Source organism: Aulostomus chinensis, chromosome 1 (genome assembly GCF_037954235.1).
Source record: "Aulostomus chinensis isolate RoL2024-O1b breed Wild chromosome 1, RoL_Achi_v1.0, whole genome shotgun sequence".
NCBI classification, from domain to species: Eukaryota; Metazoa; Chordata; class Actinopteri; order Syngnathiformes; family Aulostomidae; genus Aulostomus; species Aulostomus chinensis.
In genome coordinates this window covers 52,877,088-52,901,766 of record NC_141320.1, presented here as the reverse complement: position 1 = coordinate 52,901,766, position 24,679 = coordinate 52,877,088, and the positions used below count along the sequence as shown (strand labels likewise).

The 24,679-nt window shown below is 45.6% G+C and overlaps 1 protein-coding gene and 2 non-coding genes across 3 annotated transcripts in view; 2 read left to right on the top strand and 1 right to left on the bottom strand.

Annotated features, from left to right (window-relative positions):
* Positions 1-10,123: 10,123 nt before the first annotated feature.
* LOC147272180 (uncharacterized) overlaps positions 10,124-24,679 on the bottom strand; it is a 430,453-nt gene continuing 415,897 nt past the window's right edge. Inside the window, exon 4 of the mRNA XM_086205272.1 lies at positions 10,124-10,658. Coding sequence (XP_086061398.1) covers positions 10,124-10,658 — 535 coding nt within the window. The remainder of the gene's footprint in view (positions 10,659-24,679) is intronic.
* Positions 11,960-12,031, top strand: trnae-uuc (transfer RNA glutamic acid (anticodon UUC)). The gene has a single exon. It is a non-coding gene; the product is annotated as a tRNA-Glu (tRNA).
* trnae-cuc (transfer RNA glutamic acid (anticodon CUC)) lies at positions 23,991-24,062 on the top strand. The gene has a single exon. It is a non-coding gene; the product is annotated as a tRNA-Glu (tRNA).

The following is a 24,679-nucleotide window of genomic DNA, read 5'->3' as shown; positions in this document are numbered from 1 at the left end:
CTTCTCCACTGAGTCCTCGTGAACAGGGAGCACCTCCCCACCAGAGAGGTGCAGGGCAAAGGAAAGGAAAACTCCAACCAGAATGAACGCTGCACTAAAAACTGCCCTCCATTTCTTGAGGGGAACGTTGGGTCTTCCTCAGGCAAATGGCAGTCAGCAGTGGCTCAACATCTGAACTGAGCCCAGACCTGGTCAGCTGATCATTCACCAGCTCAGCCCCTCCCACTCATGACGAAGACCTTGAAAACCCCAACATCACCTCCTCCACCTCAGTCTGGCGTGTGTGGATGGAGGGCTGTGACGTCAGCGGCGATGACATCACTGACACAAACACACTGATCTCTGACTGGTCTGGTCTGAGTGGGATTCAGTGACATCACACAACCTGCACCAGATGAAGGGGCGGGGCACCCAGGAGCTGTGACATCACTGGTGACTCTTGTTGGGCCGCCTTCTTGGCCAAAGTGGAGGAGAACAGGACCCAAATACAGACGGGGGAGAGGAGCGTTCAACAAAAGGAGGCTTGAATGATGAAAATACAAAGAACAACAAAGGAACTCAAAGCACCAACAGAGGAGAAAAGACAAAGTAGCAAACAAAAGCCAAACTTCCACTGGAAACTTGGAGGAGCTGGAACAGGAGGGAGAGAACATGAGGCTGAGAACCCTGGAGAATGAGAGGTGGACAAATCCACCAGCGCAGCATCAGGAGAGCAAAGAAACCAGAAGGAGCTTTGAGGAGCTGCTGACATGCAGCCAGGGAGCGTCTGCCTGAGATGGGAGGAGCTGCTCATCCACCCAGATGGAGAAGCAGCCATCTTGCTCTTCTGACGCCGACTCAGAAGGAACAGAGGAGGTGAGGGGCCTCACGTTGTCATGGCGACATGGAAACATTCCACTCTGTCAGTGGTGCCTCCATCAGACGCACTTTGTCTTTGTGAAGATCAAAGTGAAAGGAAATAATAAAATAAAACAATGAAGGCTGCATGAACTGAGTGACACACTTGAGGATGACATCAGCGAAATGTGTGATGTCACACTGCTGAGTCGTGAGGTCACCACCAGAGAACAAATGAGTGATGAGATGCTGATTATTGACTCTCTACTTTAAATGATCTCACTCTCTTCCAGCTGGAAGAAGTTTGAGGATGAATGAAGTCAAGAACTGGAAAAATGGAGAACATTCATGTCATTACATGTTGTTCTCCACTGGGTCACTAGGGGGCAGCACCTACCTGCAACTCCTGGGAGCCCTCAGTCTCACCTCATTTTCAGGCTCCAACTAAAATGAAGCTTCAACTCTTCTGAATCCTCTCCACCTGTCAGATCTGTTTGAAACTTCCAGGTTTGATCAACATCCCAGTCTGAACACATCTACAGGTCAGCAGTGACCACAGCACCACCTACTGGCAGCAGGAAATGACAGATTTGACACTGAGATGTCCTCGTCACGGCGTGATGGAGAGTTCTGATGATTCATCAGCACAATCAAACTCTGAGAACTCCTCCCTGCATGGTTGATGAGGGTCAAAGTTCCCATGTGGCTCACTTCAGGTGGAGGACCAGAGATTTTAGGCTCATGTGAGTGGTTGATTCTAATGTAAGAATAACAGACCACAGACTAGTCAGTGAATAAAACTGCCGACTTCTTTATAGACAGAAAATGTCAGAAAAACAAAAACTATTGGTTCCAAACCCTTTACATCCACACACATTCAATAAAGGAGTCTCCCTCCAACCAACAGACAGAAACCAGACCTCAGGAGAATCAGGTTATTGACCTCTTTTGAGTCTTATTTGAAGTTAACCCGACTTATTTGAGTTGAGGTTTAATTTGGTGGCTGGATTTCTATGATTGTTTGTTTACTTCACGGTGTCTATTTGAGTTTCCTCAGTCTAGGTTCTCATTTGATCTTGGTTCAGCCTATTGATGAGTTTTAGTTCTACGTTCCCTCTTCCTGTTGGGTTGTTTCACCGGCTCTATCCAAGCTTGAACTCCCTTTCAACAACCCACTCATGGAACACCGATTTGGCACACAATCAGGAAACGTGAACAAAACAAAGTCATAAAAATAAAACTCAGGGCCAAAGTATTTCAATTTACAACTCAATCTCACAAATCAATGATCAGAGTCTCTCCCGTTCATCACCAGTCTTTTCGTTCAGTCCGTTATCAGTCCAAAAGAAATTCAAGGTGTCTCTGTGAAACCTGTCAGTTCTGTCCTACCACAATCCCACCGTCAGGGTCAGTGTCACCTGGGTGGGTGAGGTTTGCAGCGCCATTTTCCACTCCGACTCTCTCTCTCCTGTGGGTGGCTCGCCATCTTTTCTCCACAGCGTCAGGTGTGTTCGCACACCAGTGATCCCGCCTACAAAACCTGGCAAAATCCTCGTTCACAACGCAATCAACAAAATCCAGAATCATGGACAGCAGTTGAGTCCAGTGTCTTCTCAAAAAATGAAGGGACCAAGGAGAAAACCTCAAAAGAGTCTGCTTTGTTTACTCTTTCCTCTCTCATTCTCGAGTCGTCCGTCTGCTTTAGTTTACTTTATTTATATTTGTACAGCACTTTTCATCCAGAGACTGCAACACAAAGTGCTTCACAGAACTGAGAGAAAACAGGCAACGTTTAATAAAATATAAAACAATACAATAAATACATGTTAAGAACCCGGCCTTCCCAACCCACATGACCTCATACATGCACACACCACCCCCCCCTCCCACACACACACACACACAACCACACACTGACTGTCAGTAGGAACATGGCAGGGCACTGAAAATCCTAGTGAGGAAAGACCACCTATGGGGGGCCATCCTCACCAGGAGGTGCCACAGCCCACAACCACAGGGAGCGCCGCCACCCAGACCCCCCCGACCCGGACAGACGGGTACACTCCACATATAATGCAGAGCCCCCCAGCTCTCCGGGCCTGGACGATCCCAAGGACGACGCCCCTGTGGGCGGACCAGACACACCTCCCAGTGTGGAGGGCCCCCACCAGGAAACACTGGAGCTAAAAACTAAAAGACTCAAAGAAGGTAGAATAGGAAAGAACAGAAATTACAATGATATTAAAATATCAGAATGACATAAAATATATATAAAATCTAAAAGTTTTAAGAGCTAATAAAAAAGTAGAATAAAATAATTAAAAGACAAAAGTAACAATAAGATATCGTGATAAAATTAAAGGCTAAGAGAGACTAAGTCAGTTAAAAGCTAAGCTAAAAAGGGGAGTCTTGAGCCTCCTTTTGAAAACATCAACAGTCTCTGCGGTCCTGATGTTCTCTGGCAGGCTGTTCCAGAACTTTGGGCCATAATGGCTGGATGCAGCCTCCCCGTGGGTTTTAGTTCTGACTCTTGGAACGACTAAAAGGCCGGTGCCAGAGGACCTCAGGGTCCGCGATGGTTGATATGATAAAAGCAGTTCAGATAAATAAGGTGGGCCAAGACCATTAAGACACTTAAAAACTACTAAAAGAACCTTAAAATCGATCCTGAAACACACGGGGAGCCGATGCAGCGACATTAAAACTGGTGTAATGAGCTCCCGCCCTCTGGTCCTCGTCAGCACACGTGCTGCAGAATTCTGGAGTCATTGTAGATTATAGATGGTTGTTTTGGGGAGACCAGAGAGCAGCAGGGCACTACAAGAATCTGAAGGACTGGAAATAAAAGCATGCATCAGCACCTCCGTGTTGGCCTGAGAGGAACGGGCGACTCTGGCTCTGTTCTTAAGATGATAAAAACCTCTCTTAGTTATGTTCTTGACATGTGGAATGAAATTCAGCTCAGAGTCAAAAATGACGCCCAGGTTCTTTACAGATTGTGAAGGTGATGTGATCCTTTGATGAGTTTAGGATCAGTCAGAGATCAAAGACTGAAGCAGGAGATCAATGAACAGAATTCAGACATCAAAGACAGAATTCAGACATCAAACACATCCCCGATGGAGGCTACACCCCCCCCAGACAGTTTCCATTTAAGTCGTAAGTTTTACGACTTAAATGATCCATTGTGCGCTTCACGCGTGGGTTCGAATCCCGTCGTAGGAGACTTTCTTCTCCTAGATTATGGAATTACTGTGAGGCTTTTAACTGACACAGATACCAGCTGACTCAACTTCCCTTTCACATCCTGACCAAAACAACTCTGACACCCAGAGCTTGCATGTGTCAATCACCTCTGGAGAAGGTCCCGCCCCCTTAGAGCAAAAATCCTCCCATCAGTGAAGAAAACTGAAGACACCTCTTGGATGAGAGCTGAAGCGTCTTCTAGAAACCTGAAACAGTCCACTTGACACATTTAAATAATTCTACAATCCTACAGTTTCACTGAGCTTTTGTCCAAAGCCATGTTCATGTATCACATGTATATAATATATATGTGACACTCTTTCATCTACTCATTAACAAAAATGCAGTCTAATTCCAGTAAATTTGTGCAGAAGAAAACGTTATTTGTGCTGCTTCTTTATTTATTTATTAAGTTTAGTTAGTATTTTTTAATGTGTTTTCTTTCAAGTCACATTTTGTCCATTAACTTCATAATCAGAGTCTCCATCTCATCACATGACTAAAGTCTGGGTTCTGTATTGGTGGTAAAATATCCTTCCATGCCCCTCACTAGTTTGCACACAGAAAAGCATATTTTACTGGTTTCAGATCTCTTAGCTTGTTCTCTCTCTTAAACCTGCTGAGGCAGCTTTCATTGTGTGATTGATTTTAAAATATAAATATGGAACAGAACCATTGGAATCAGATGTCAGGACATTTGAAGGAATGTCAATCTCCTGTTGAAATGTTGCAGTGTTCAGCTGAGGCTCTCTGGCAGTGGCACCAGGAGCCACAATGGCAGAACCTGGACCCTCCTGGAGGAGAACCACAGGTGAGGGCCTTCTTGGCTCCAGATTGATGGAAATCAAGTGTCTGAGGCTGTTAGCAGCCATTAAGTTGATCTGGTTGGCACTGGTATTTGTTCTTGCTGCAGCTCAGGAGTGATTCAGGAGAAGAGTTTCAGAACAGCCAAGGTTGGGGACTGGAATTCTAAAATTTCCCCTGGAACCAAACAACCTTGGAGGGTAAAACCTCCAATCATAGCCACTCAGATGCAGCAGCAGAAGAAGCTGTCATCTACCCTGATAGTCAGAGCATCAAGTCAAGAAAACATCACCATCTTGTAGTTCCAAACCTCCACCTGTCAGATTCAGCTACTTCTTATTGTGGGACTTTAAACTTGAACACAATGGAATTTGGACAAGGAGTTTTCCTTCCAGTCCAAACATCATCGTCCAGCCTCCAACTAGAGGTCCATCAGTTATCATGGAGCCACAGGTGGAGTCTGGATTCTTTTCTAGAATGAGACGGCAGTGACAGTTCTGCCAAGTGACATCACTGACATGAATGGATGACTTCAGTCACATGACTGGATGACTTCAGTCACGTGACTGGATGACTTCAGTCACGTGACTGGATGACAGTGTAGATGCCAATGTAGAGGTTTGGGAAATAGTCTCTGAGAATCCAGCTTGAAGCCACGCCCTCCTTGTTCTTCAAAAAGTCTCCCTGCAATCCTGTACTTGGGTTCAGTGTTGCTGTTCCATTTTTCAGCTGCAGGTGTCGCTGTGATACCAGGTTCAGTTCAAGATTCCCAACTCCAGCTCATGTTGGTGACCTCAGTGGCAGGTAAAATGGTGCTTCAGTGGATCATGTGATCAACTCATGTGTGTCCTCACTGCTCCACAGGTCTGTCAAATGTTCTGTAAAATAGTTGGACCCAGCAGAGCTGCTAGATTAGGAGTTGATGGAGTCGTTGCAGATACCAGGGTCCAAAGTCCAGCTTGAACCTGGTTTGTGCAGTTCTTTGTCAAGCTAGCAGCCATTCTTGTCACTGCCAAGCTAAAGTGACTTCTGTCAACAAAGGTCAACATACAGAAGGATATTTCTACTGGCAGTTCAAGATTTTGATCAAACTCCTTTTTCAGAGCTGGAACCTTCCTCTTGTGTCAGCTTCCTGTTCCCATCTCTATGGTAACGGTCAGTTTTGACCCACGTCTTCAATCAGCTGTCAAATACACTAAAACAATTTTCTATCCTCCAAGTTGTTTCCATCTCTTGGTGACCTTGTTAGGCTTCCTTATCCATGGAAATATTGGTTTGAATATTTAGTTGTGGGCCTCTGGACCTTTTTTTAGTCACTAAATCTTCAATTTCAGTTAAAAAAAATGGTAAAAAGAACCTCAAGAAAATCCTAGAAATAAACCAAAGGTTGTTGTGTTTCCTGACCGTTACTGAGGGTGTTAGAACACATCTCTGACATGGATTGGTTTGATTTAGTATTCATTTTAATATCATTAACTATTGGAACATCCATGGTGTTATGGGTCAGTTTAGACCCTCATATTTACTTCAAGAAAAAGAGAAAAAAGTCTCTTTTTCATCAACAGAACTTTAATACAAACACAAAATGAAAAGCAGAACAAGCCAGAACCCAAAATATGGATTTGGAAGGTCAACAAACAACAACCAGTCAAGCAAACCAAACCAACAGAAACCAGTTACTGGTTCAAAACCAGTAAAAAACAAAAACAGAGGAAAAGTCTCTGTGTGTAAGAACATGCATGTGTGTGTGTGTGTGTGTGTGTGTGTGTGTGTGTGTGTGTGTGTCAAAAACTGACCCACTTCTTTTGCCAACATGAGCCCACAGTGGTGGTGTCTCTAAAGAGGTGGAGCTCTGTCCTTCACCTGCTAGGTTCCAGCAGGCAGCTCAGGTCTAGTTTTCTTCACTGAGCCACCATGATGAGTTTCCTCTGAGAAGTTCTTGTCCAAGGTCCCAGCTGGTAAAACCACTGTCACCAGTGATACTGGGACCCTGCAGTCCAGTGGTCTTATCAGGACCACACTGGACCTGCCGTCTTTGTTTGTTGTGTTGTTGTGCAGGTCGATGGGAGAACGAGGCTGATGAGAGTCCCTGAAGCTCCCATGACTGGGAGAGGAGCTGCTGGCAGTGTTGCTGACAGTGCACTTCTGACTTCAGGTTTGGCTCTGATTGTTGCTTTATCATCTTATTTTGATAACTGGGTCTAAACCAATCCTTATGATTTTATAATTCAGTGAAAAACATTTTCTGTTTTATTTTGTTGAACTAGAGGTTCCTGACAAAGTCAGAAAGCCTTGATGCAGTCAACAAGTTGATGTGCTTCTTTGATGCATTTAGAACCTCCAACAAGTCACACAGGAGGAAGGTTAAATCATGTGACCATCATCATAACAGCTGTTGACCTTGTTTAACTAGTTGGTGGTGCTAAATATCACCAGCTAGCTAAAGTTAACTAGCTAATGTTGCTAGCTAGCTAATATTATTTTCTAACTTCAGGCCTAAAATTTGGATTGACTGTTAAAATTGTTCACCTCACCTTTGTAACACCAGGTTTTTTCTTGATGATGTCATTGTAACTGCCTTTCTGATTCTAAAATATAAATGCATCCAAGAATAAAAATGTCAAACTGCCCCTCCATGGAAACATCATATTTAATATACTGCATTATTCTTTTCCAGTGTACTACACTATATTTTTGTTTTATCAGAGAGACTTTAATGTCTGTCTTTGATCTCTGAACTATGACTCTGATGTCATTGGTGGTGACTGAATTCTACCACCTGACAGACTGGGAAGGCTCATATTGGTGATGTCATCATAAATATATGAAGGTCTTGTTTCAATGAATTGAAGTGAAATAACTCGTTATTTTGTTTGTGGTTGTCATGGTGACTCAGGGTGTCGGGGCTCCATTGATGATGGCATTTTGTCGTGGTTGTGCACGTGTGACACTCAAGGTGAACACACTCACAGCTGATTGGACCAACTCAGATCAGCTGTTCTGAACCTGATACTCAGAGTTTCCATCTCAGTGTCAACTCAGGAGTGACTGAGGAGAAGAGTTTCAGAACAGCCACAGTTGGGGGACTTCCATCCAGCAGCCATTTTCTATCCCTGTAAGGAGTTAAGGGATCTGGAGCTGCTGGGTTCAGGTGGATCCAGAACACAAGATGGAGGTCAGTCAGGACCCCAGAAGGAGACCAGCATCTGGAAGGTGGAGATGCTTTAATCTGACACCGTTGTGTCAACAGTTCTGAAATCAGAACAAAAATAAACAGTAGTATTTCCACCTGCTGCTCCTGCATGTATTCAAGTGAACAGGAACACAGATTCATGCTCAACTTCTCCTGTGTGTTCATCCACAGTCACTAAACAACAACAACCAAACAAAGGGGGGTAGGAGGTAGAAAGGCTCTGTACAAACTGAGTCCTTTTACCATTTCTTTCCTGCTTCTAGTGGCGCTGTCGTCACTTCCTGTGACCGCAGGATGGAAGGGGTCCCCCTTCAGAATACGTTTTTTATCATTGTTACTTCCTCTTCAACATGCCTTTAGCAGACCAACTCACTGACTGGCTCAGTGAGGTAGTGTGGCCGAGCGGTCTAAGGTGCTGGATTAAGGCTCCAGTCTCTGAGGAGGTGTGGGTTCAAATCCCACCACTGCCATCATGTCTCTGGAGAGGTGTGGCAGGTCTCTCCCAACCACTCTGTGCTGGAGGTGTTGGCTGCTTTTATCACTCTGGGAAGAAAATGTCCTGAACTTGAGGTGTTCTCCTCATCTTGAGCGCTCCAAAACAACAATGTGCAGTAACGCTGAGCTGCCTTCAAGTCAACAACATGGGCACAGTGTACCCAGAGCCACAGGCTCCTCCCAGTATATGCAGCACTGCCGGTGACTCTCCAAACTGAAGCTGATCCAGGACCAGCTCAGGAGGAGCCATGGAGAAGACAGGCTCTCTGATTTAATGCTGCTGTCTATTGAGAGGAACATCCCAGTTGACTCCAATAAGGCTGCTGATGTCTTCAAACCCAGGACCAGAAGAAGAACCCTCCTCTGAGTCCACAGACCTGAGCACCGCTGCTCTGACTACCAGGTTACCTCCTGGTTATCAGTGTGAAGTCATGGTGAGGTGGTCAGTTGTTCCTGGTGTTTTATGACAGAGGCCTGGTAGTTAAACACTGAATTAAATCATTTTAATTCTTTACTTGAAGTTTCTTGCTGTTTAGCTGGAAATGTATGACAACTTCCTCCATGCTGGTGCCCCATCACACACAACAGGTGCACTTGTCCTCTTTTCTCCTCTGACCCTCAAACATTCCACCAGTGAACGTCCAATTATCTTCTGAAATAAGAGATGAATCTTTCCCTGCTGAGACTCCTGATCTCTGACTGTCACTAGCATGTGCTAGCAGAATACAGCACTCCTTCTTCATGATCTGTCTTTGTCTCTGACCAGCTCTAATAAATAACTAATTAATATTAAATATTAATTATACGGGGCACCACCCTGAAGAGTTCAGGGAAACTAAAAAACGACCAAACTTGTAACAGTTACCAGTCTCTAACAGAGTTTATCTACTAACAGTCAATATTCTGTAACATTAACGACCAAGGGACAGCTCTGATGTTGGAGGATGAGATCAGAGCACTGCTATTGCTGAGACACGTGACCACAAGTTGGTACACAAAAGACACTACGACTCCTCTCTTATAATAAAAATATATTTATTAACACAGTGCATCCATCAATCAGCAACTATCTAACTAACAATCTTAACACAGTCGTCTCATTCACCCATTCACACACACAATGATGGTGGAGGCTGCCATGCAAGGCGCCAACCTACTCATCAGGAGCAATTATGGGTTCAGTATCTTGCTCAAGGACACTTGGACATGGTCACCGGGGTCGGGGATCGAACCTTTGGTTGCTCGACCTCTACCCCTGAGCCATGCCGCTTGTTTGCAGTAGCCTTGCTTTTTCCCCATTAACTAATACTAATGAAATGTTCTTTTTAGAACACTTGTGATAATGTGTTCACACAATGTGAGGGATCTTCATGTTTTTGCATGTAACCAAGTCAGTATTTACTTGTCTGTTGCAATGTGGGTGATGCCATCTGTTACATCATAATGTAGAACTGCACCAGCTTTAAACCACTTGCTTTACAGCAGAACACTCACATTTATTGGGCAACTGTATCTGACAATCTAGTCACATACTGGGGAGGGGAACAATTACTCCCCATTGTGCATTCTCATGTGGGATTTCAGACTTTCCTTAACTGAGAATTTTTTGCCACAAACCATGCAGGAGAATGGTTTCTCTCCAGCATGCATTCTCACGTGTCTTTTTCGATTCCATTTTGAGAAACTCTTGCCACATATTGAGCAGAGGAACGGTTTCTCCCCAGTGTGTACGCTCATGTGTGATTCCAGATTCCCGTTAACTCGGAATCCTTTGCCACAAAACGGGCAGGAGAATGGTTTCTCCCCAGTATGCGTTCTCATGTGTGTTTTCAGATGTTGCTTTCCTTTGAATCTTGTTCCGCAAAATGAGCAGGGGAATGGTTTCTCCCCAGAATGCGTTCTCATGTGCATTTTCATATGTTCATTTTCTGAGAATTCTTTGCCACAAAATGGGCAGGGGAATGGTTTCTCCCCAGTGTGTATTCTCATATGTCTTTTCAGATTTCCCTTTGAGAATCTTTTGCCACAAACTGAGCAGGGGAATGGTTTCTCCCCAGTGTGTGTTCTCATGTGAGTATCCAAACTACTTCTGTAACTAAAACCTTTACTGCATGTTGAGCACCTAAAGGGACGCTCATCCTCACTGACTTCAGTCTCAGATTCAGAAGGACCAAAGTTCACATTCCCGATGATCTTTGATTCTCTTTCAGTCTGTAGTTTTTGCTCTTTTGAGCTGCAATGAGTCACTTCCTGTCCTGGTCTCAGTTTCTGAAGCAAATTCCTCCTTGAGCCAAAGGGTTCCTTGTGCTCAGAGGAGGCCGTGTTATCAGGTCTGACCCAATCATCCTCACTGACTTCAGTCTCAGCTTCAGAAGAGTCTGACATCTGGTCTTCAGTCTGGGGTTGTACAAGTGGATCTGGATCTACCTTGCTGGCTGGTTCTGGTTCTGGTCCTCCACTCTCTTCTTCATCAGCTTCTGTTTTCAGAGGATGAACTGGGCTGCTGCTCAGAGACTCTTCTTTCAAGTTCTCCTCAGTTAGACTCTGATGAAGCTGTGGGAACTGAGGTTTCTCTTCGTCCCCTTCACTCTTCACAGGGACCAGAGTGAAGGGGAACGTGGTGATATCAGCCTCCTCCTGCCCTTGAAGCTGCCCTCCCTCCTCACTGGTCCAGAGCTCCTCCCACTCCTCTTTAATGTGGGGGGGCTCTGGGTCCTGCAGCTCAGGGGGAACCTCTTCTTTGATCACCAGCAGCTGCTCCACATCTGCAGGACACAAACAGCAACATCAGAAATCTCTTCATTTGACTCTGAAACAGCGGAGCAACATTTATCCTATTCAGCTGGCGATTTATCAAAGATATCAGATCTTTCTGAAGACAGGCTGTGTGTGTGTGTGCGTGTGTGTGTGTGTGTGTGTGTGTGTGTGTGTGTGTGTGTGTGTGTGTGTGTGTGTGTGTGACTGAATAATAACCAGACTAACTTTTATCATTGACCAAGTCGAGTTGACTCACTAAATTCATAACTGAATGATTATTTAATTAATAAACAGAACATGTGTCTAAAGTCATGATCAAATTCATGTAAAATCTGAGCAACGAGGGTTTGAAAATGTTCCAATGAGACAAACCAATGTTGACAGTTAAAGGATCTTAGTTGTGGTGGCAGCAGGCCTGTTCCAAGAGCTTTGCTCACATTCCTGATCAGGCTTCATAATGGTTCTGGACCACTGTGTGATAGAAGCTGATCCTGCGGGTGGACTGTCTTTAGGGGGCTGAGGTGTCTGGTGGTCTTGGTGGACCCTCTGCATCTCAAACTGAGACCACAGAGTCCTGTGTTCTTGAGTCATTGTCTATAGTCTCTGTTGTTGGAGTGCTCTGTGTGGTCCCTGATGGTCTAGTGGCTAGGATTTGGCGCTTTCACCGCTGCGGCCCGGGTTCGATTCCCGGTCAGGGAATGAGTTATTTAGAGGTTGAGGGAGAGGTGATCAGGTGGTCCACATGATGGTGGAGGTGATGAACTGTGAATCCATCATGGCTCCACTCTCACCCCCATTGTAGTGTCCTTGGTTCACTCTGCCATGGCCCCATGTTGAAGGGTGACTGTCTCATTCAGGTTCAACCCTTTGTTAGACTCTATTAAGCCACTGACTCCTGCAAGGACAAACTCTGTAATCCTCCTTAGTAGCTTTGGTTCCTTGCAGCACAGAAAGTCCATTCACTGATGTAGGAACTGGAAAACTTAGAGCTCCATTCCTTCCTCCATTGAGCAGAACAAACACAGAACAGAGAGCAGTTCCTCCTACAGTTCTCAGAAAGTCTGAGGGCACCAAAGAAAGGAGGGAAATGTAATCAATGTTGAATTCATTTACATTTCTTATATTTGATCAAAGCTAGAACTTAATAAGCTGCCATCAACCTTGATGACCAACTCCTTCACTGTGTAGTTTAAAGTCCCTGGTTTGATTTGTGTCAGGACTTCAGAAGCTCCAATCCTCTCTAAGGTCCAGTGAGAGTGGAAGAGATTATAAATGAGAGAAGCAGGGCCCTCACTCAGAACTGAACCAGCTCAGTTGGGAGAGCCTTAGACTGAAGATCTAAAGGTCCCTGGTCCAATCCCAGGTTTCAGCAGAGGAGCAGCATTGACTTTACTTTCCAGTGGAGGAACTGCAGACATGAAGGAAACTAACATCTTGTCCTGTGCATTCTTGTGACATTCAGGACATTTTTGGAGCCTCTTGTTGGATTTTGCCACAGAGAATCAGAGCCAATCAAAAGCCTGGTGGACTTCAACATGGAGGACTGAACAAGTCAAGAAAGCATCAGTTTGACCTTCACAGGTGTTTCTGTTCCTGTCTCAATGCTGTAGAAAGAGCCTGAGGAGCTCAGACGGTAGAGCATCAGACTTTTAATGTGAGGGTCCAGGGTTCAAGTCCCTGTTCAGGTGCTGTGGAGGTTCCACTGTTTGACAACATGGTACTGGATGAAGTTTAGTGTTGAACAAACTGTCATCATCAAAAGTAGAAGTGTTCTTGTCTTGCCACTGTGAGACAGTCGCTAGAAAACTGACCAACAATAATTTCATGTGGCATGCAATTAACAAAAGACCACAAATGAAACTGGTCAAGTCAGTTTTATTTGTATTGCGCCAAACAACAAAGTTCTCTCATGACTCTTTACTAGTAGAGCAGGTCCAGCACCAAACTCCTTCAATGAACCTCCACCCAACAATTCTCCACCAGCAGCACATCCTGCAACAGTGGTGATAAAAACCTTCCTTTTAACAGGCAGGAACGTGGAGCAGATCCAGGATCAGTAGAAAGGGATGTTTGCTTTGACCGGATGGGGGGGAAAGAGAGCAGGAGAGCGGGGCAGAGACAAAGACAGAGAATGGAGGAAGACAGATATACAGAAGGAAAGAGAGGGACAGAGATAAAGAGAGAGAGAAGTGAAGAGACTGGTGGACAGACAGGAGAAATGGTGAAGGGTGGATGAGGCGTCATGAAGCCTGTGGACGCCATGACACTGTGTTACTGTCACTGAATACTGACACCTGCTGTACTGTAAACTTCCCTGCAGGCTTGACCGACTGAACTGACACTGATTTGATGACCCGTGAACACAATGAGATCATTGAAGTCTTTGCATTCATACTGGATCGTTCCATGTCTTTGAACAATGGGACCATGATGTGAAAGTCTCAGTGAAAGTGATGGGAATGAGGACGCTTTGTTTTTACAAATTTTTAATAAAAAAGAAGTTTTTCCAACGTTTTCAAATCAAGTCTGTTGGGTTTCTTGAAGCGATTTCTCCTGCCGTGGAGAACACACGCTCACATGGCCCTGATGATGACGGCCTGCACAGGAAGTCTGTGGCCAGCAGGAAGAGGCTGGGACAGGCAGTCTGCTGGCTCTTCAGTGCACCAGAGGATCTTGAGTCCGTCCAGTATCTGCTAGTATCGCTGTACTTGCTGTACTTGATGTACTCGCTGTACTTGATGTACTCGCTGTACTTGATGTACTCGCTGGAGTTCCACTTCTTCCAAGTCTCCGCACTTCATCATCCAAGTGCTGCCACAGGTCATTTAAAGAAAAAACAAACAAACAAACAAACTGTCCTTTTAGTACAATTTCCAAAAACCAACACGATGATGAACAACATGGCTGATGGGGCTGAGAGAGCTGTGATGGAAACGAAGCTGCAACAGACGCGCGGACCAGAGGGAGGAAACCACGGCGTTTCACTGCTTTACATTTAGAATCTCACGCCAAGCCGGAGAAGCAGGTCCTGAATCAGTCACATGGTCACTGCTGGCTGGCGAGGCTTCGGACGTCACCACATACGTCATCAATACGCGCTTCACAGAACGAGACGAAGACGCGGGAAGCTTTGAACACAACAAGGAAAGAAGGAGAAGTCCGTGAACCCCCGGCCTCGGTCTTTGTCTCCTGAAGGCTGAGTGGCGCCGGTAGAACCTCAACATGTGCGCCGCGCAGCTGCTGCGGGTGTCGGTCCAGGAGCGGATCCTCGCCGCCGCTGAAGACTTCCTGCTGCAGCTGGGAGAAGGAGACTCAGCGGCTGGAGTCCCGGTGCTGAGAGCGCTGCTCACCGAGCGGCTGGCGGCGGCCGCGGAGCAGATCGGGGCTCTGCTGGAGGAAACCGTGGCGGAGTACGAGCGGGAGAACCGCCGGCAGAGGTTGCTGCTCGATGCCGTGCTGAAGCCCCGAGTCAGGCTGGACAGAGCAGGTGAGTCCCGCAGGGACCTGCTGGGCCCCGAATTCAGCCAGGAAGTGGAGCTGCAGAGGCCCTCAGAGAGCATTTTAGGGGATTTTAGGTATAAAAAGCCATTTCCGGGTTGTGTGTGAACGTCTGAAAGGTAAAATGTAAAAATTCAAAGGTCAAAATCAAAGGGTAAACTAGTTTTTCTGTGGATTGTTGTCCAGCCTTCTTGTGTAGTTTTTACCCTGTCCTGTTCAGCAGCAGCATCCATGTTCCTGGTGCCATGTTGGACTGAAGCAGTTCTACTCTGCTAAGGAGGAACCTGATAAACTCCTCCTATCACCATCTGGGTTGAACTTTATTAGGAATGTGTTGGTTCATTGATGAAGCTACCGGACTGAGACTCAGGAGAGGACAGGAAGAGAGAGCAGGGACAGGACAGGAAGAGAGAGCAGGGACAGGACAGGGAGGACAAGGGGGGGGGGCAACAATAGGAGAAAAACAAACAAACAAAAACAGTAACAACAATAACAACAGAGATTTATCGAGGATTCGATCTGAAATTCTACTGGTCACCAAGAGACAAACTATAAAAATAGACCAGAGAGAGAGAGAGAGAGAGAGTAGAGCCAGCAGGTATTTCTTCTCAGAGTATTACAGTTCTACAACACAGAACAACAGAAGTTATCAGTCGAGAAAAACTCTCACTGACCTGTCTTTGTAGCCAGAGAGGCGTGTATTTTGAGACCAGGTGTGTGTGTGCGTGTGTGTGTGTGTGTGTGTGTGTGTGTGTGTGTGTGTGTGTGTGTGTGTGTGTGTGTGTGTGTGCTACGGTTTGTCTTGGATGCTGTGGGTAGCTGACTGTAGCTGATGTGGGGGACCAGAACATCACACCCCCAGTCCAGGATAGCAGGCAGGTCAGGACCAAACCACCAGGGCACCCAGAAACCCCCTGAACACAGGGAGCCCCAGGAACCCCCCCCCCCCAGGCCCCCAGGCCCGCGCTGGTGCAGTTAGCAAAAGGGGCAGCAATGGACCCACTCCCCGCCCCAGCTGCCCCCCCATCCCAACATGGGTGCAGGGTGTGTGTTGTGCGTGGGAGTGTAGATGTGATGGTGTGGATGACTAGAATGTAGTTAAAATCCAGGGAGGCACCCGGGGCGTGGGAGCGCCGCCGGTTGCTTGTTTGTGCCATTTATTCTTTTTTATATATAAATATTAATATTAATATTGGCCCAGACGTTATGTGTGCCAGAGAGCTAAGTATTTCCTGTGTAGGTGTTTTTTGTGTTGTGTTATTTTTTGATGGCGCCATGAGGATCATGAAGTGAAAGAAACAAAGACCTGACGCATCAGTGGATCTCAGGAATCATCACTCCAGGGCTGGAACCTGAGGTGTGAGTCACTGTCAGTGGTCAATGTTAAGAACACTCCCATTGACAGGCATCAGAAGCATGTTACCATTGGACTGAACCAAGACAAGACCAAGCTGAGGGGACATTCACACTGTGTTGCTAACTCCTGCTAACTGAGTCGTGTGTGACAGGCTGGCCCAGCATGCTGTGCATGTTGGTGTCCTTGTGTCGTTCTTCTGTAGGCTGCTACGGTGCTACCTTGTTAAAAGATGATCCTGTAGACTGGAAGTTATATCAGCCCATTAAAAACAACCTTTTTTTCTCCACTGCCCGGTTGGCCTGGGCTGGACCGGCCATTAGGGAATCATTCCACTTCTCCCAGTGGCCAGCACCTCCCTGGCTGTGAGTGCAGGTGGGCTGACATGTTTAGCATCGGTACAGGTTCCCTCTGGTTCTAGGGACTGAACTCTCATTCTCCTACAGGGTCTCATTCTAGAAATGAACATTCTGACTAGCAGATGTGATGATGAATGGACAAAACCATTCAGCAGAGGGGACCTTTGACCTTTGACCTGGGTGACACAACGTTGATCCAAGCATCTGAAGCCAGCGTTTCTGTTCCCAGTTTGCTGACTGGTCGTCAGTAGCAGGACGTCTCTTTTCATTGAGTTGATTTCTGTTTCTGTCTGTTGCTCCGCTGTTTCAGAGTCAAATGAAGAGATTTCTGATGTTGCTGTTTGTGTCCTGCAGATGTGGAGCAGCTGCTGGTGATTAAAGAAGAGGTTCCCCCTGAGCTGCAGGACCCAGAGCCCCCCCACATTAAAGAGGAGTGGGAGGAGCTCTGGACCAGTGAGGAGGGAGGGCAGCTTCAAGGACAGGAGGAGGCTGATATCACCACGTTCCCCTTCACTCTGTTCCCTGTGAAGAGTGAAGGGGACGAAGAGAAACCTCAGTTCCCACAGCTTCATCAGAGTCTAACTGAGGAGAACATGCAAGAAGAGTCTCTGAGCAGCAGCCCAGTTCATCCTCTGAAAACAGAAGCTGATGGAGAAGAGAGTGGAGGACCAGAACCAGAACCAGCCAGCAAGGTAGATCCAGATCCACTTGTACAACCCCAGACTGAAGACCAGATGTCAGACTCTTCTGAAGCTGAGACTGAAGTCAGTGAGGATGATTGGGTCAGACCTGATAACACGGCCTCCTCTGAGCACAAGGAACCCTTTGGCTCAAGGAGGAATTTGCTTCAGAAACTGAGCCCAGGACAGGAAGTGACTCATTGCAGCTCAAAAGAGCAAGAAGTAAAGACTGAAAGAGAATCAGAAATCATCAGGAACGTGAACTTTGGTCCTTCTGAATCTGAGACAGAAGTCAGTGAGGATGAGCGTCCATTTAGGTGCTCAAAGTGCAGTAAAGGTTTTAGATATAGAAGTGGTTTAGGTACACACATGAGAAAACACACTGGGGAGAAACCGTTCCCCTGCTCAGTTTGTGGCATAAGATTTTCAGTTAAGGAACGTCTAGAATTACACATGAGAACACACACTGGGGAGAAACCATTCCCCTGCTCAGTTTGTGGCAAAAGATTCTCTGTTAAGGTTTGTCTGACGAGACACATGAAAACACACACTGGGGAGAAACCATTTCCCTGCTCAGTTTGTGACAAAAGGTTCCCAGAAAAGACATGTCTGATAAGACACATGAGAACACACACTGGGGAGAAACCATTCTCATGCTCAGTTTGTGGCACAAGATTTTCAGAAAAGGGATCTCTGAAAAGACACATGAGAATGCACACTGGGGTGGAACCTCTTGTCTTGACAGCTCTGAAGCAGACAAGAGTGGGAGATGTAGGTTGAAGGCCAAATAATGACTTTATTTAAACCAATGATACATCAAAGATGAACTCAGTGAGCGATGTCACTGTCAGTGAAGTCTATGGTTGTGGTTGTGTGTGAGTGTTAGGGAGGTGTAAGGAGGAGACGATGGATGAGGAGGAAGAGAGGCAACTCGAGACAAGACGTCCACCACCATGTTGTCGTCCCCTTCACATAGTAAATATCCAGGCAGTATAACTGCAGGAACAGAGACCACCTGACTGGTCTCTGGTTGGGACACTGCAACGAATGAAGGAAGGTGAGTGGATTATGGTCAGTGTAGACAACGTGTCTACATGGAGAACAATGATGAGAACACACAGCTGAGAGACATCAGTCTTGCTGAGTTAGTTAACAAAGGAAAAGATGAGACGACGCAACAGAGAGACTTCCTTTGTCCATCCTGTGTTGTGTGACTGAAGCTGAGGAGAAACTGAAACTAATCATGGTGGTGGAGGCCAGACTTGAGGGTTGTGGGTGTAAAGAGTTTTTGAAAGCAGAAGGGAAAACACAGCAGGAAAGAGACAGGATGAAGCTGAAATCATGGAGCCACCATTGGACAGGAGGGTGTGAGGGCTGATCTGATTTCTCTGAGGTCACCATCAAAGATCCACTTGGCACCAAGTACTGATCTTTATAATGAAGTATTGATCCCTGATCAAACACTGAATTGTCTTTGAGATGTGTGAAAATAAATGAGTGGGTGGAGTCTCTGATATCAGTGATGTCATCCAGCTGTTTGAGAAATATGTGGCATAAGCTGGAGCCTCCGGTGAAGTACCTTTAGTAGTAGTACACATGCAGTATACGCTCAGTACCGGCTCCTACACAGACACAGCGAGCGCTGCTTTAACAAATACATGGTTCCTATGGGAGGGATTGCTTGGATTTCCGGTGTATCAGGACCAGGACTGAAGTTGGTCCCTGACCGTCCTGGAGGGGCGGCTGTAACACAGGATGAGTTTTCACAGTGAAGGTCTTCTTCTTCTACAGCTGAATTAAAGTGTAAACAGCAGTCTACACACCTTTAAATGTCCTTATAAACTTGTCTTTTCATAAACTTTCTGTTCTCTTTTAAAGTCGTCAGTGCTTTTGTTTCCATGTAGAGGCTGTACTTGATCACCACCCTTGTGTTTGACTGTTTGGAGTGGATGTTATCTACAGACATCTTTCTACTTTAAATAGATGAAAGACTTGTTTTTCCATCTCATGTTGTTCCTGCAATGATTGAAGGCAACAAACAACAACACATAATTTGCCATTTTTCATGTTATTTTGAACTTTTCCATTTTTATCTCAGTTCCGGGTAAAAATCCTTCTTCCTCTTCTGTGTTTTACGGCAGCTGTTCTCTGAGTTTGAAACTCCACATTAGAACTGCAGCATCAATCAATCAATCAATCAATCAATGGATTTGGATGGATTTTGCGTTTGTTTTGTCTGCTCTTTTTTTCGTTGTACTTGTGGTCATCATTGTCTCCAATCAGAAAATCTGAGGCTGGGACGTCTTGATGACGCTTGAAGACAGGAAGCAGGTCTCAGAAGAGTGTCGACAGTCTGGTGCTGCATTTCTCTCTCTTCTAGACTCAACTGGTGTCCATCAGTCTGTCCATGAACGCCCTCACTGTCACAACCACACCTCCACCTCCTCCTAACATGTGGAACTGAAGCTGAACATCTAGTTGTGTTTCCACAGAACGCTTTTATCAGACCACCAATCAATCACTTTGGAATTTGGACTGATCAACTACAGTCCACTCAGGAAAACAGTGGTTTCCAGATGTTTGTCTGATCAGGCCACACCTGGATTTAAGGAAGCGATTCCAGTGGTGCTAAATTCAGTGTCGTGTCCCATTGTTACAGAGGACACTGTTGTCAACCTTAGTCCCTCCCAAATTGATAGTTTTATCAATAGAGCAACAGGCACCTTAGGATCAACTCTGGACTCATTTGCCCCACTAAAAACTAAATCTATAAATCCAAGGAAACAAGCACCTTGGTACAATTCAGAAACCAGACAGCTTCAACAAAAAACCCAGAAGTTCAAGAGAATATGGCGCTGCCCCAACTGGAGGAGTCTCATTTAGTCTGGCAAGACAGCCTTAAAAGCTATAAGAAAGCCCTTCGTATAGCGAGAGCAGCCTACTACTCAGCACTAATAGAGGAACACAAGAACAACCCAGGTTCCTCTTCTTTCATGGACTTCTTTAATGACAAAATTGTCCTTATTAGAGAGAAAATTCACCTCCTCCTGCCATCAGCTGACAACATGGCACCTATAGCCTCAGAAGCCTTAGAGGCTGCTGGAGGACCAGACGTACACTTGATAGTTTTTGTACCGTGAGCCTTGATGAGCTCAGTTCAATCATTTCCTCCTCTAAACTATCCACCTGTCTTCTAGACCCCATCCCAACCAAGCTACTTAAGGACTCTCTACCCTTCGTTAGCACCTCCCTCTTAGATATGATCAATGTGTCTAGTATCTGGTTACGTCCCACAGTCCTTTAAAGTGGCAGTAATTAGACCCCTCCTCAAAAAGCAACCCTGGATCCAGAAGTTTTGGCCAACTTCAGACCAACATCAAATCTTCCTTTTCTCACCAAAATTCTGGAGAAAGCAGTTGCTAAACAGCTCTGTGACTTCTCCATAGCAACAGCCTATGAGAGGATTTCCAGTCAGGGTTCAGGATTCATCCTAGCACAGAAACAGGACTAGTCAAAGTTACCAATGACCTCCTACTAGCATCAGATGAGGGACTGGTCTCTGTGCTGGTCTTATTAGATCTTAGTGCAGCTTTTGATACCATTGATCACCATATCCTTCTACGGAGACTGGAACATGTCATTGGCATTAAAGGAACTGCACTTAACTGGTTCAGGTCCTATTTACTAGGTCGATCTCAGTTTGTACTGACTAATGATAAACCCTCGGAAACCACTGCAGTCTCTTATTGTGTTCCTCAAGGCTCTGAGCTTGGACCAATCCTCTTCACCCTTTATCTGCTTCCTCTCGGTCACATTATTAGGAAACACTCAATTAATTTTCACTGCTATGCTGACGACACACAGCTGTACTTATCAATGCATCCACATGAAATAAATCAGCTGACTAAACTGGAGGCCTGTCTAAAGGAGATAAAAAACTTGGATGACCCTTAATTTCCTTTTATTGAACTCTGACAAAACTGTGTCATGAAATAACTTCTGTTGTGATTTGGTGACTTGACTTGACTTTTAGGTTAGAATTAATTTTAAAGCAGAAAACTCTTCCCTCTTCAATCCTGTCACTCAGTGTTGTAAACTGTTTCAAACAAATTCTACTGTTCAACAGTTCAAGTGTTTCTAATGAAGCTGAATGTTCTCTTCTACTTTCCTCAATTGTGTTTCTTTCATGTCCTCCTGAGATCAAAGACAGAATTCTAGCTACTGTCAAAGCCCTGATGACATCGTCAGGAATTCTGACTTTGATCTGGAGACTCTTGCTTTAATCTTAATTTGATCTGACTAATGTTTTAGTTTAGGTTGCATGATACCGACCACCTCATTTCTCCTGATGGACTGGTGACCTGTCCAGGGTGAACCCTGCCTCTTGAACAATGTCACCTGGGATCGCCCCCCCCCCCCCATGACCCTTAAAGGATAAGAACAGAAAGTGGATGGAGGGATGGACTCAACACTGAAATCAGCTGATCTGATCCACATTCTAATGTTTCCTGTCCCTCTTTAGGAGTCAGTGAGAATAGTAGTGTATATAATAATGTATATCCAACCTTGTAGTATCTTTCCAAAGCTTTGAGTATTTCTTCTTGTTTCTACTTGTAGTTTTAGTGTCTGGATCTTTTCTTTTGATATCCTGCTGTCTGCTCTTTGCTTTTGGAGCTTCCTTCCCAACAACTACCAGGCCTCCTGGGTACTGTAGGAAACATGGTCAAGTTCTTCTGACTTCTCCAGTAACGTCCTGCTCACATTGGTCTGTCTTCATTTTGACTCCTCCCACTGCCACAATGACCAGCCTTTATACTCTTGGTGACTGGGGCCCTGGTTGCTGCAGGCCTCAACACCAGCCTGTGGTTGTGAGCAGTGCAGAACAGAACTGACAGTATCTCCCATGCAGGACCTGGGTCAGCGCCTGGTGCCAGCTGGGGCACCGCTTTAACCTGGACCCCTAGAAGATCTTCTCCAGGAACTGGCCTTTTTGGTTCCATCAAGGCCTGAGAGGATGGTGAAGAGTGATCCTCCACCAGGCAGCACAGTCAGCAGCAGCCATTTTGTTCCACTAGAATCAAGTATGATAGTGACAGACTGGTGAGTACTTGCTAACTGACACTTCCTGTTTTTACTGCTATTCTTCCATGAATGTGCTCATGTTGGCTGGTCCCCAACCACAGTTTCAAAGCCATGATGACATCTTTCATCAACAATCAGACTTATATTTTCTCTATTTGGACAAATAAGGTTTCAACTGACACGGCTGGCCAACGTCCTGGAGTTCATTCAGCCTGGAGAACCAGGTGCTGGTTCCTTCTTTTACCAGGCAGGAACGGGCAGCAGATCCAAGATCAGTAGGTGCGGATGTCTGCTTGACTGGTAGGAGGAAAGAGAGCAGGAGAGCTGGTCAGAGACAAAGACAGACAATGAAGAAGGAGTGCTGTATTCTGCTAGCACATGCTAGTGACAGTCAGAGATCAGGAGTCTCAGCAGGGAAAGATTCATCTCTTATTTCAGAGGACAATTGGACGTTCACTGGAAGACAGTGAATGTTTGAGGGTCAGAGGTGAAAAGAGGACAAGTGCACCTGTTGTGTGTGATGGGGCACCAGCATGGAGGAAGTTGTCAAACATTTTGAGTGAAAAAGCGTGAATCTTCAAGTAAAGAATTAAAATGATTTAGTTCACAATGAGGTCTCTGTCATAAAACAAAAGGAACAACTGACTCCCTCACCATTTCCACCCTCTTCAACAGATTCACATTTCAAAACAACCAGGTTTATTTTGTTCCCTTCTTTTAGCAGAGGATGGTTTTGATCCATCCACCTCTGGGTTCTGGGCCCAGCACGCTTCCTCTGTAAATCCATATTTTGGGTTCTGGCTTGTTCTGCTTTTCATTTTGTGTTTGTATTAAAGTTCTGTTGCTGAAAAAAAATACTTTTTTGCCTTTTTAAAAACACACACACACAAATAGTTTGTCTTTGAGAGAGGACAAAAAAATATTTGACTGTGCTGACATTAAGATGAATTTTTGAATTTCAGTCTCCTACAAAAGTGTGTGAATGTGGTCGTTGTGGCCGAGTGGTGAAGGCGATGGACTAGAAATCCATTGGGGTCTCCCTGCTCAGGTTGGAGTCCTGCCAACAACGTTGAACTGTTGACAATTTAAATTTGACTCATTTTTCCTCCACACTGTCCTTCATCACAGCATTTAACATCAGGACTGCTCCCAGATCAGCTCCATGACCTCATCCCTGCACCAGAGTCCCACCCAAGTTCATCAAAAACGGCCAAACATAAATATATAATATGTATATAATGTGAACACACCTTTACAGGTGCGTTAATGTGCTTAATAATCGAGAATGAGTGAAGGGTTTGTTCAGAGTGGAGTGCAGTACCACAGTCAGGCCAGCAGGTGGGGCTTTCGTTGGTGCTGTCGACCTAACTGCAGTATCTGTGCTCTGCCAGCAGAGGTCGTGCTTCACCACCAATCTTCTCGGGTGTCTGAGTGGTGCCGCCATGTTTAGGTCGTAGCAGGAGGACGTAGGTTGGTACTTGGCAGTTCGGACGTAGCGAAAGTCAGTTATGAATGGAGGGCTGAGTTGGAGCAGAGGGGGGACAGGATCCTGGGGGTGGACTGTCTTTCGGGGGCTGAGGTGTCTGGTGGTCTTGGTGGACCCTCTGCATCTCAAGCTGAGACCACAGAGTCCTGTGTTCTTGAGTCATTGTGTATAGTCTCTGTTGTTGGAGAGCTCAGTGTGGTCCCTGATGGTCTAGTGGCTAGGATTCGGCGCTCTCACCGCCGCGGCCCGGGTTCGATTCCCGGTCAGGGAATGAGTTATTTAGAGGTTGAGGGAGAGGTGATCAGGTGGTCCACGTGATGGTGGAGGTGATGAACTGTGAATCCATCATGGCTCCACTCTCACCCCCATTGTAGTGTTCTTGGTTCACTCTGCCATGGCCCCATGTTGAAGGGTGACTGTCTCATTCAGGTTCAACCCTTTGTTAGACTCTATTAAGTCACTGACTCCTGCAAGGACAAACTGTAATCCTCCTTAGTAGCTTTGGTTATTGATGATCTGCAATGGTTCGTGGGGGGTGGAGCCTATCCCAGCAGCCCTCAGGTGAGGGGCGGGGTTTATCCTGGACAGGTCACCAGTCCATGGCAGGGCCAACACATAGAGACAGATTGATTATAAAAATGTTCATCCCCAGTTTGAAGTTAGAGACAGGATTTAAGTGTGGAAGGTTTTTGTCTTCAATTTAATTCTGAGTGTTGTAAACTGTTTCTAACAAACTCTACTGTTGAACAGTCAAAATGTTTTCTAACCAAGCTGAATGCTCTCATATACTTTTTAAAGTTGAGTTTCTTTCATGTCCTCCTGAGATCAAAGACAGAATTCTAGGTACAAATAAATACACTATCAAAGCCCCCTGATGACATCATCATC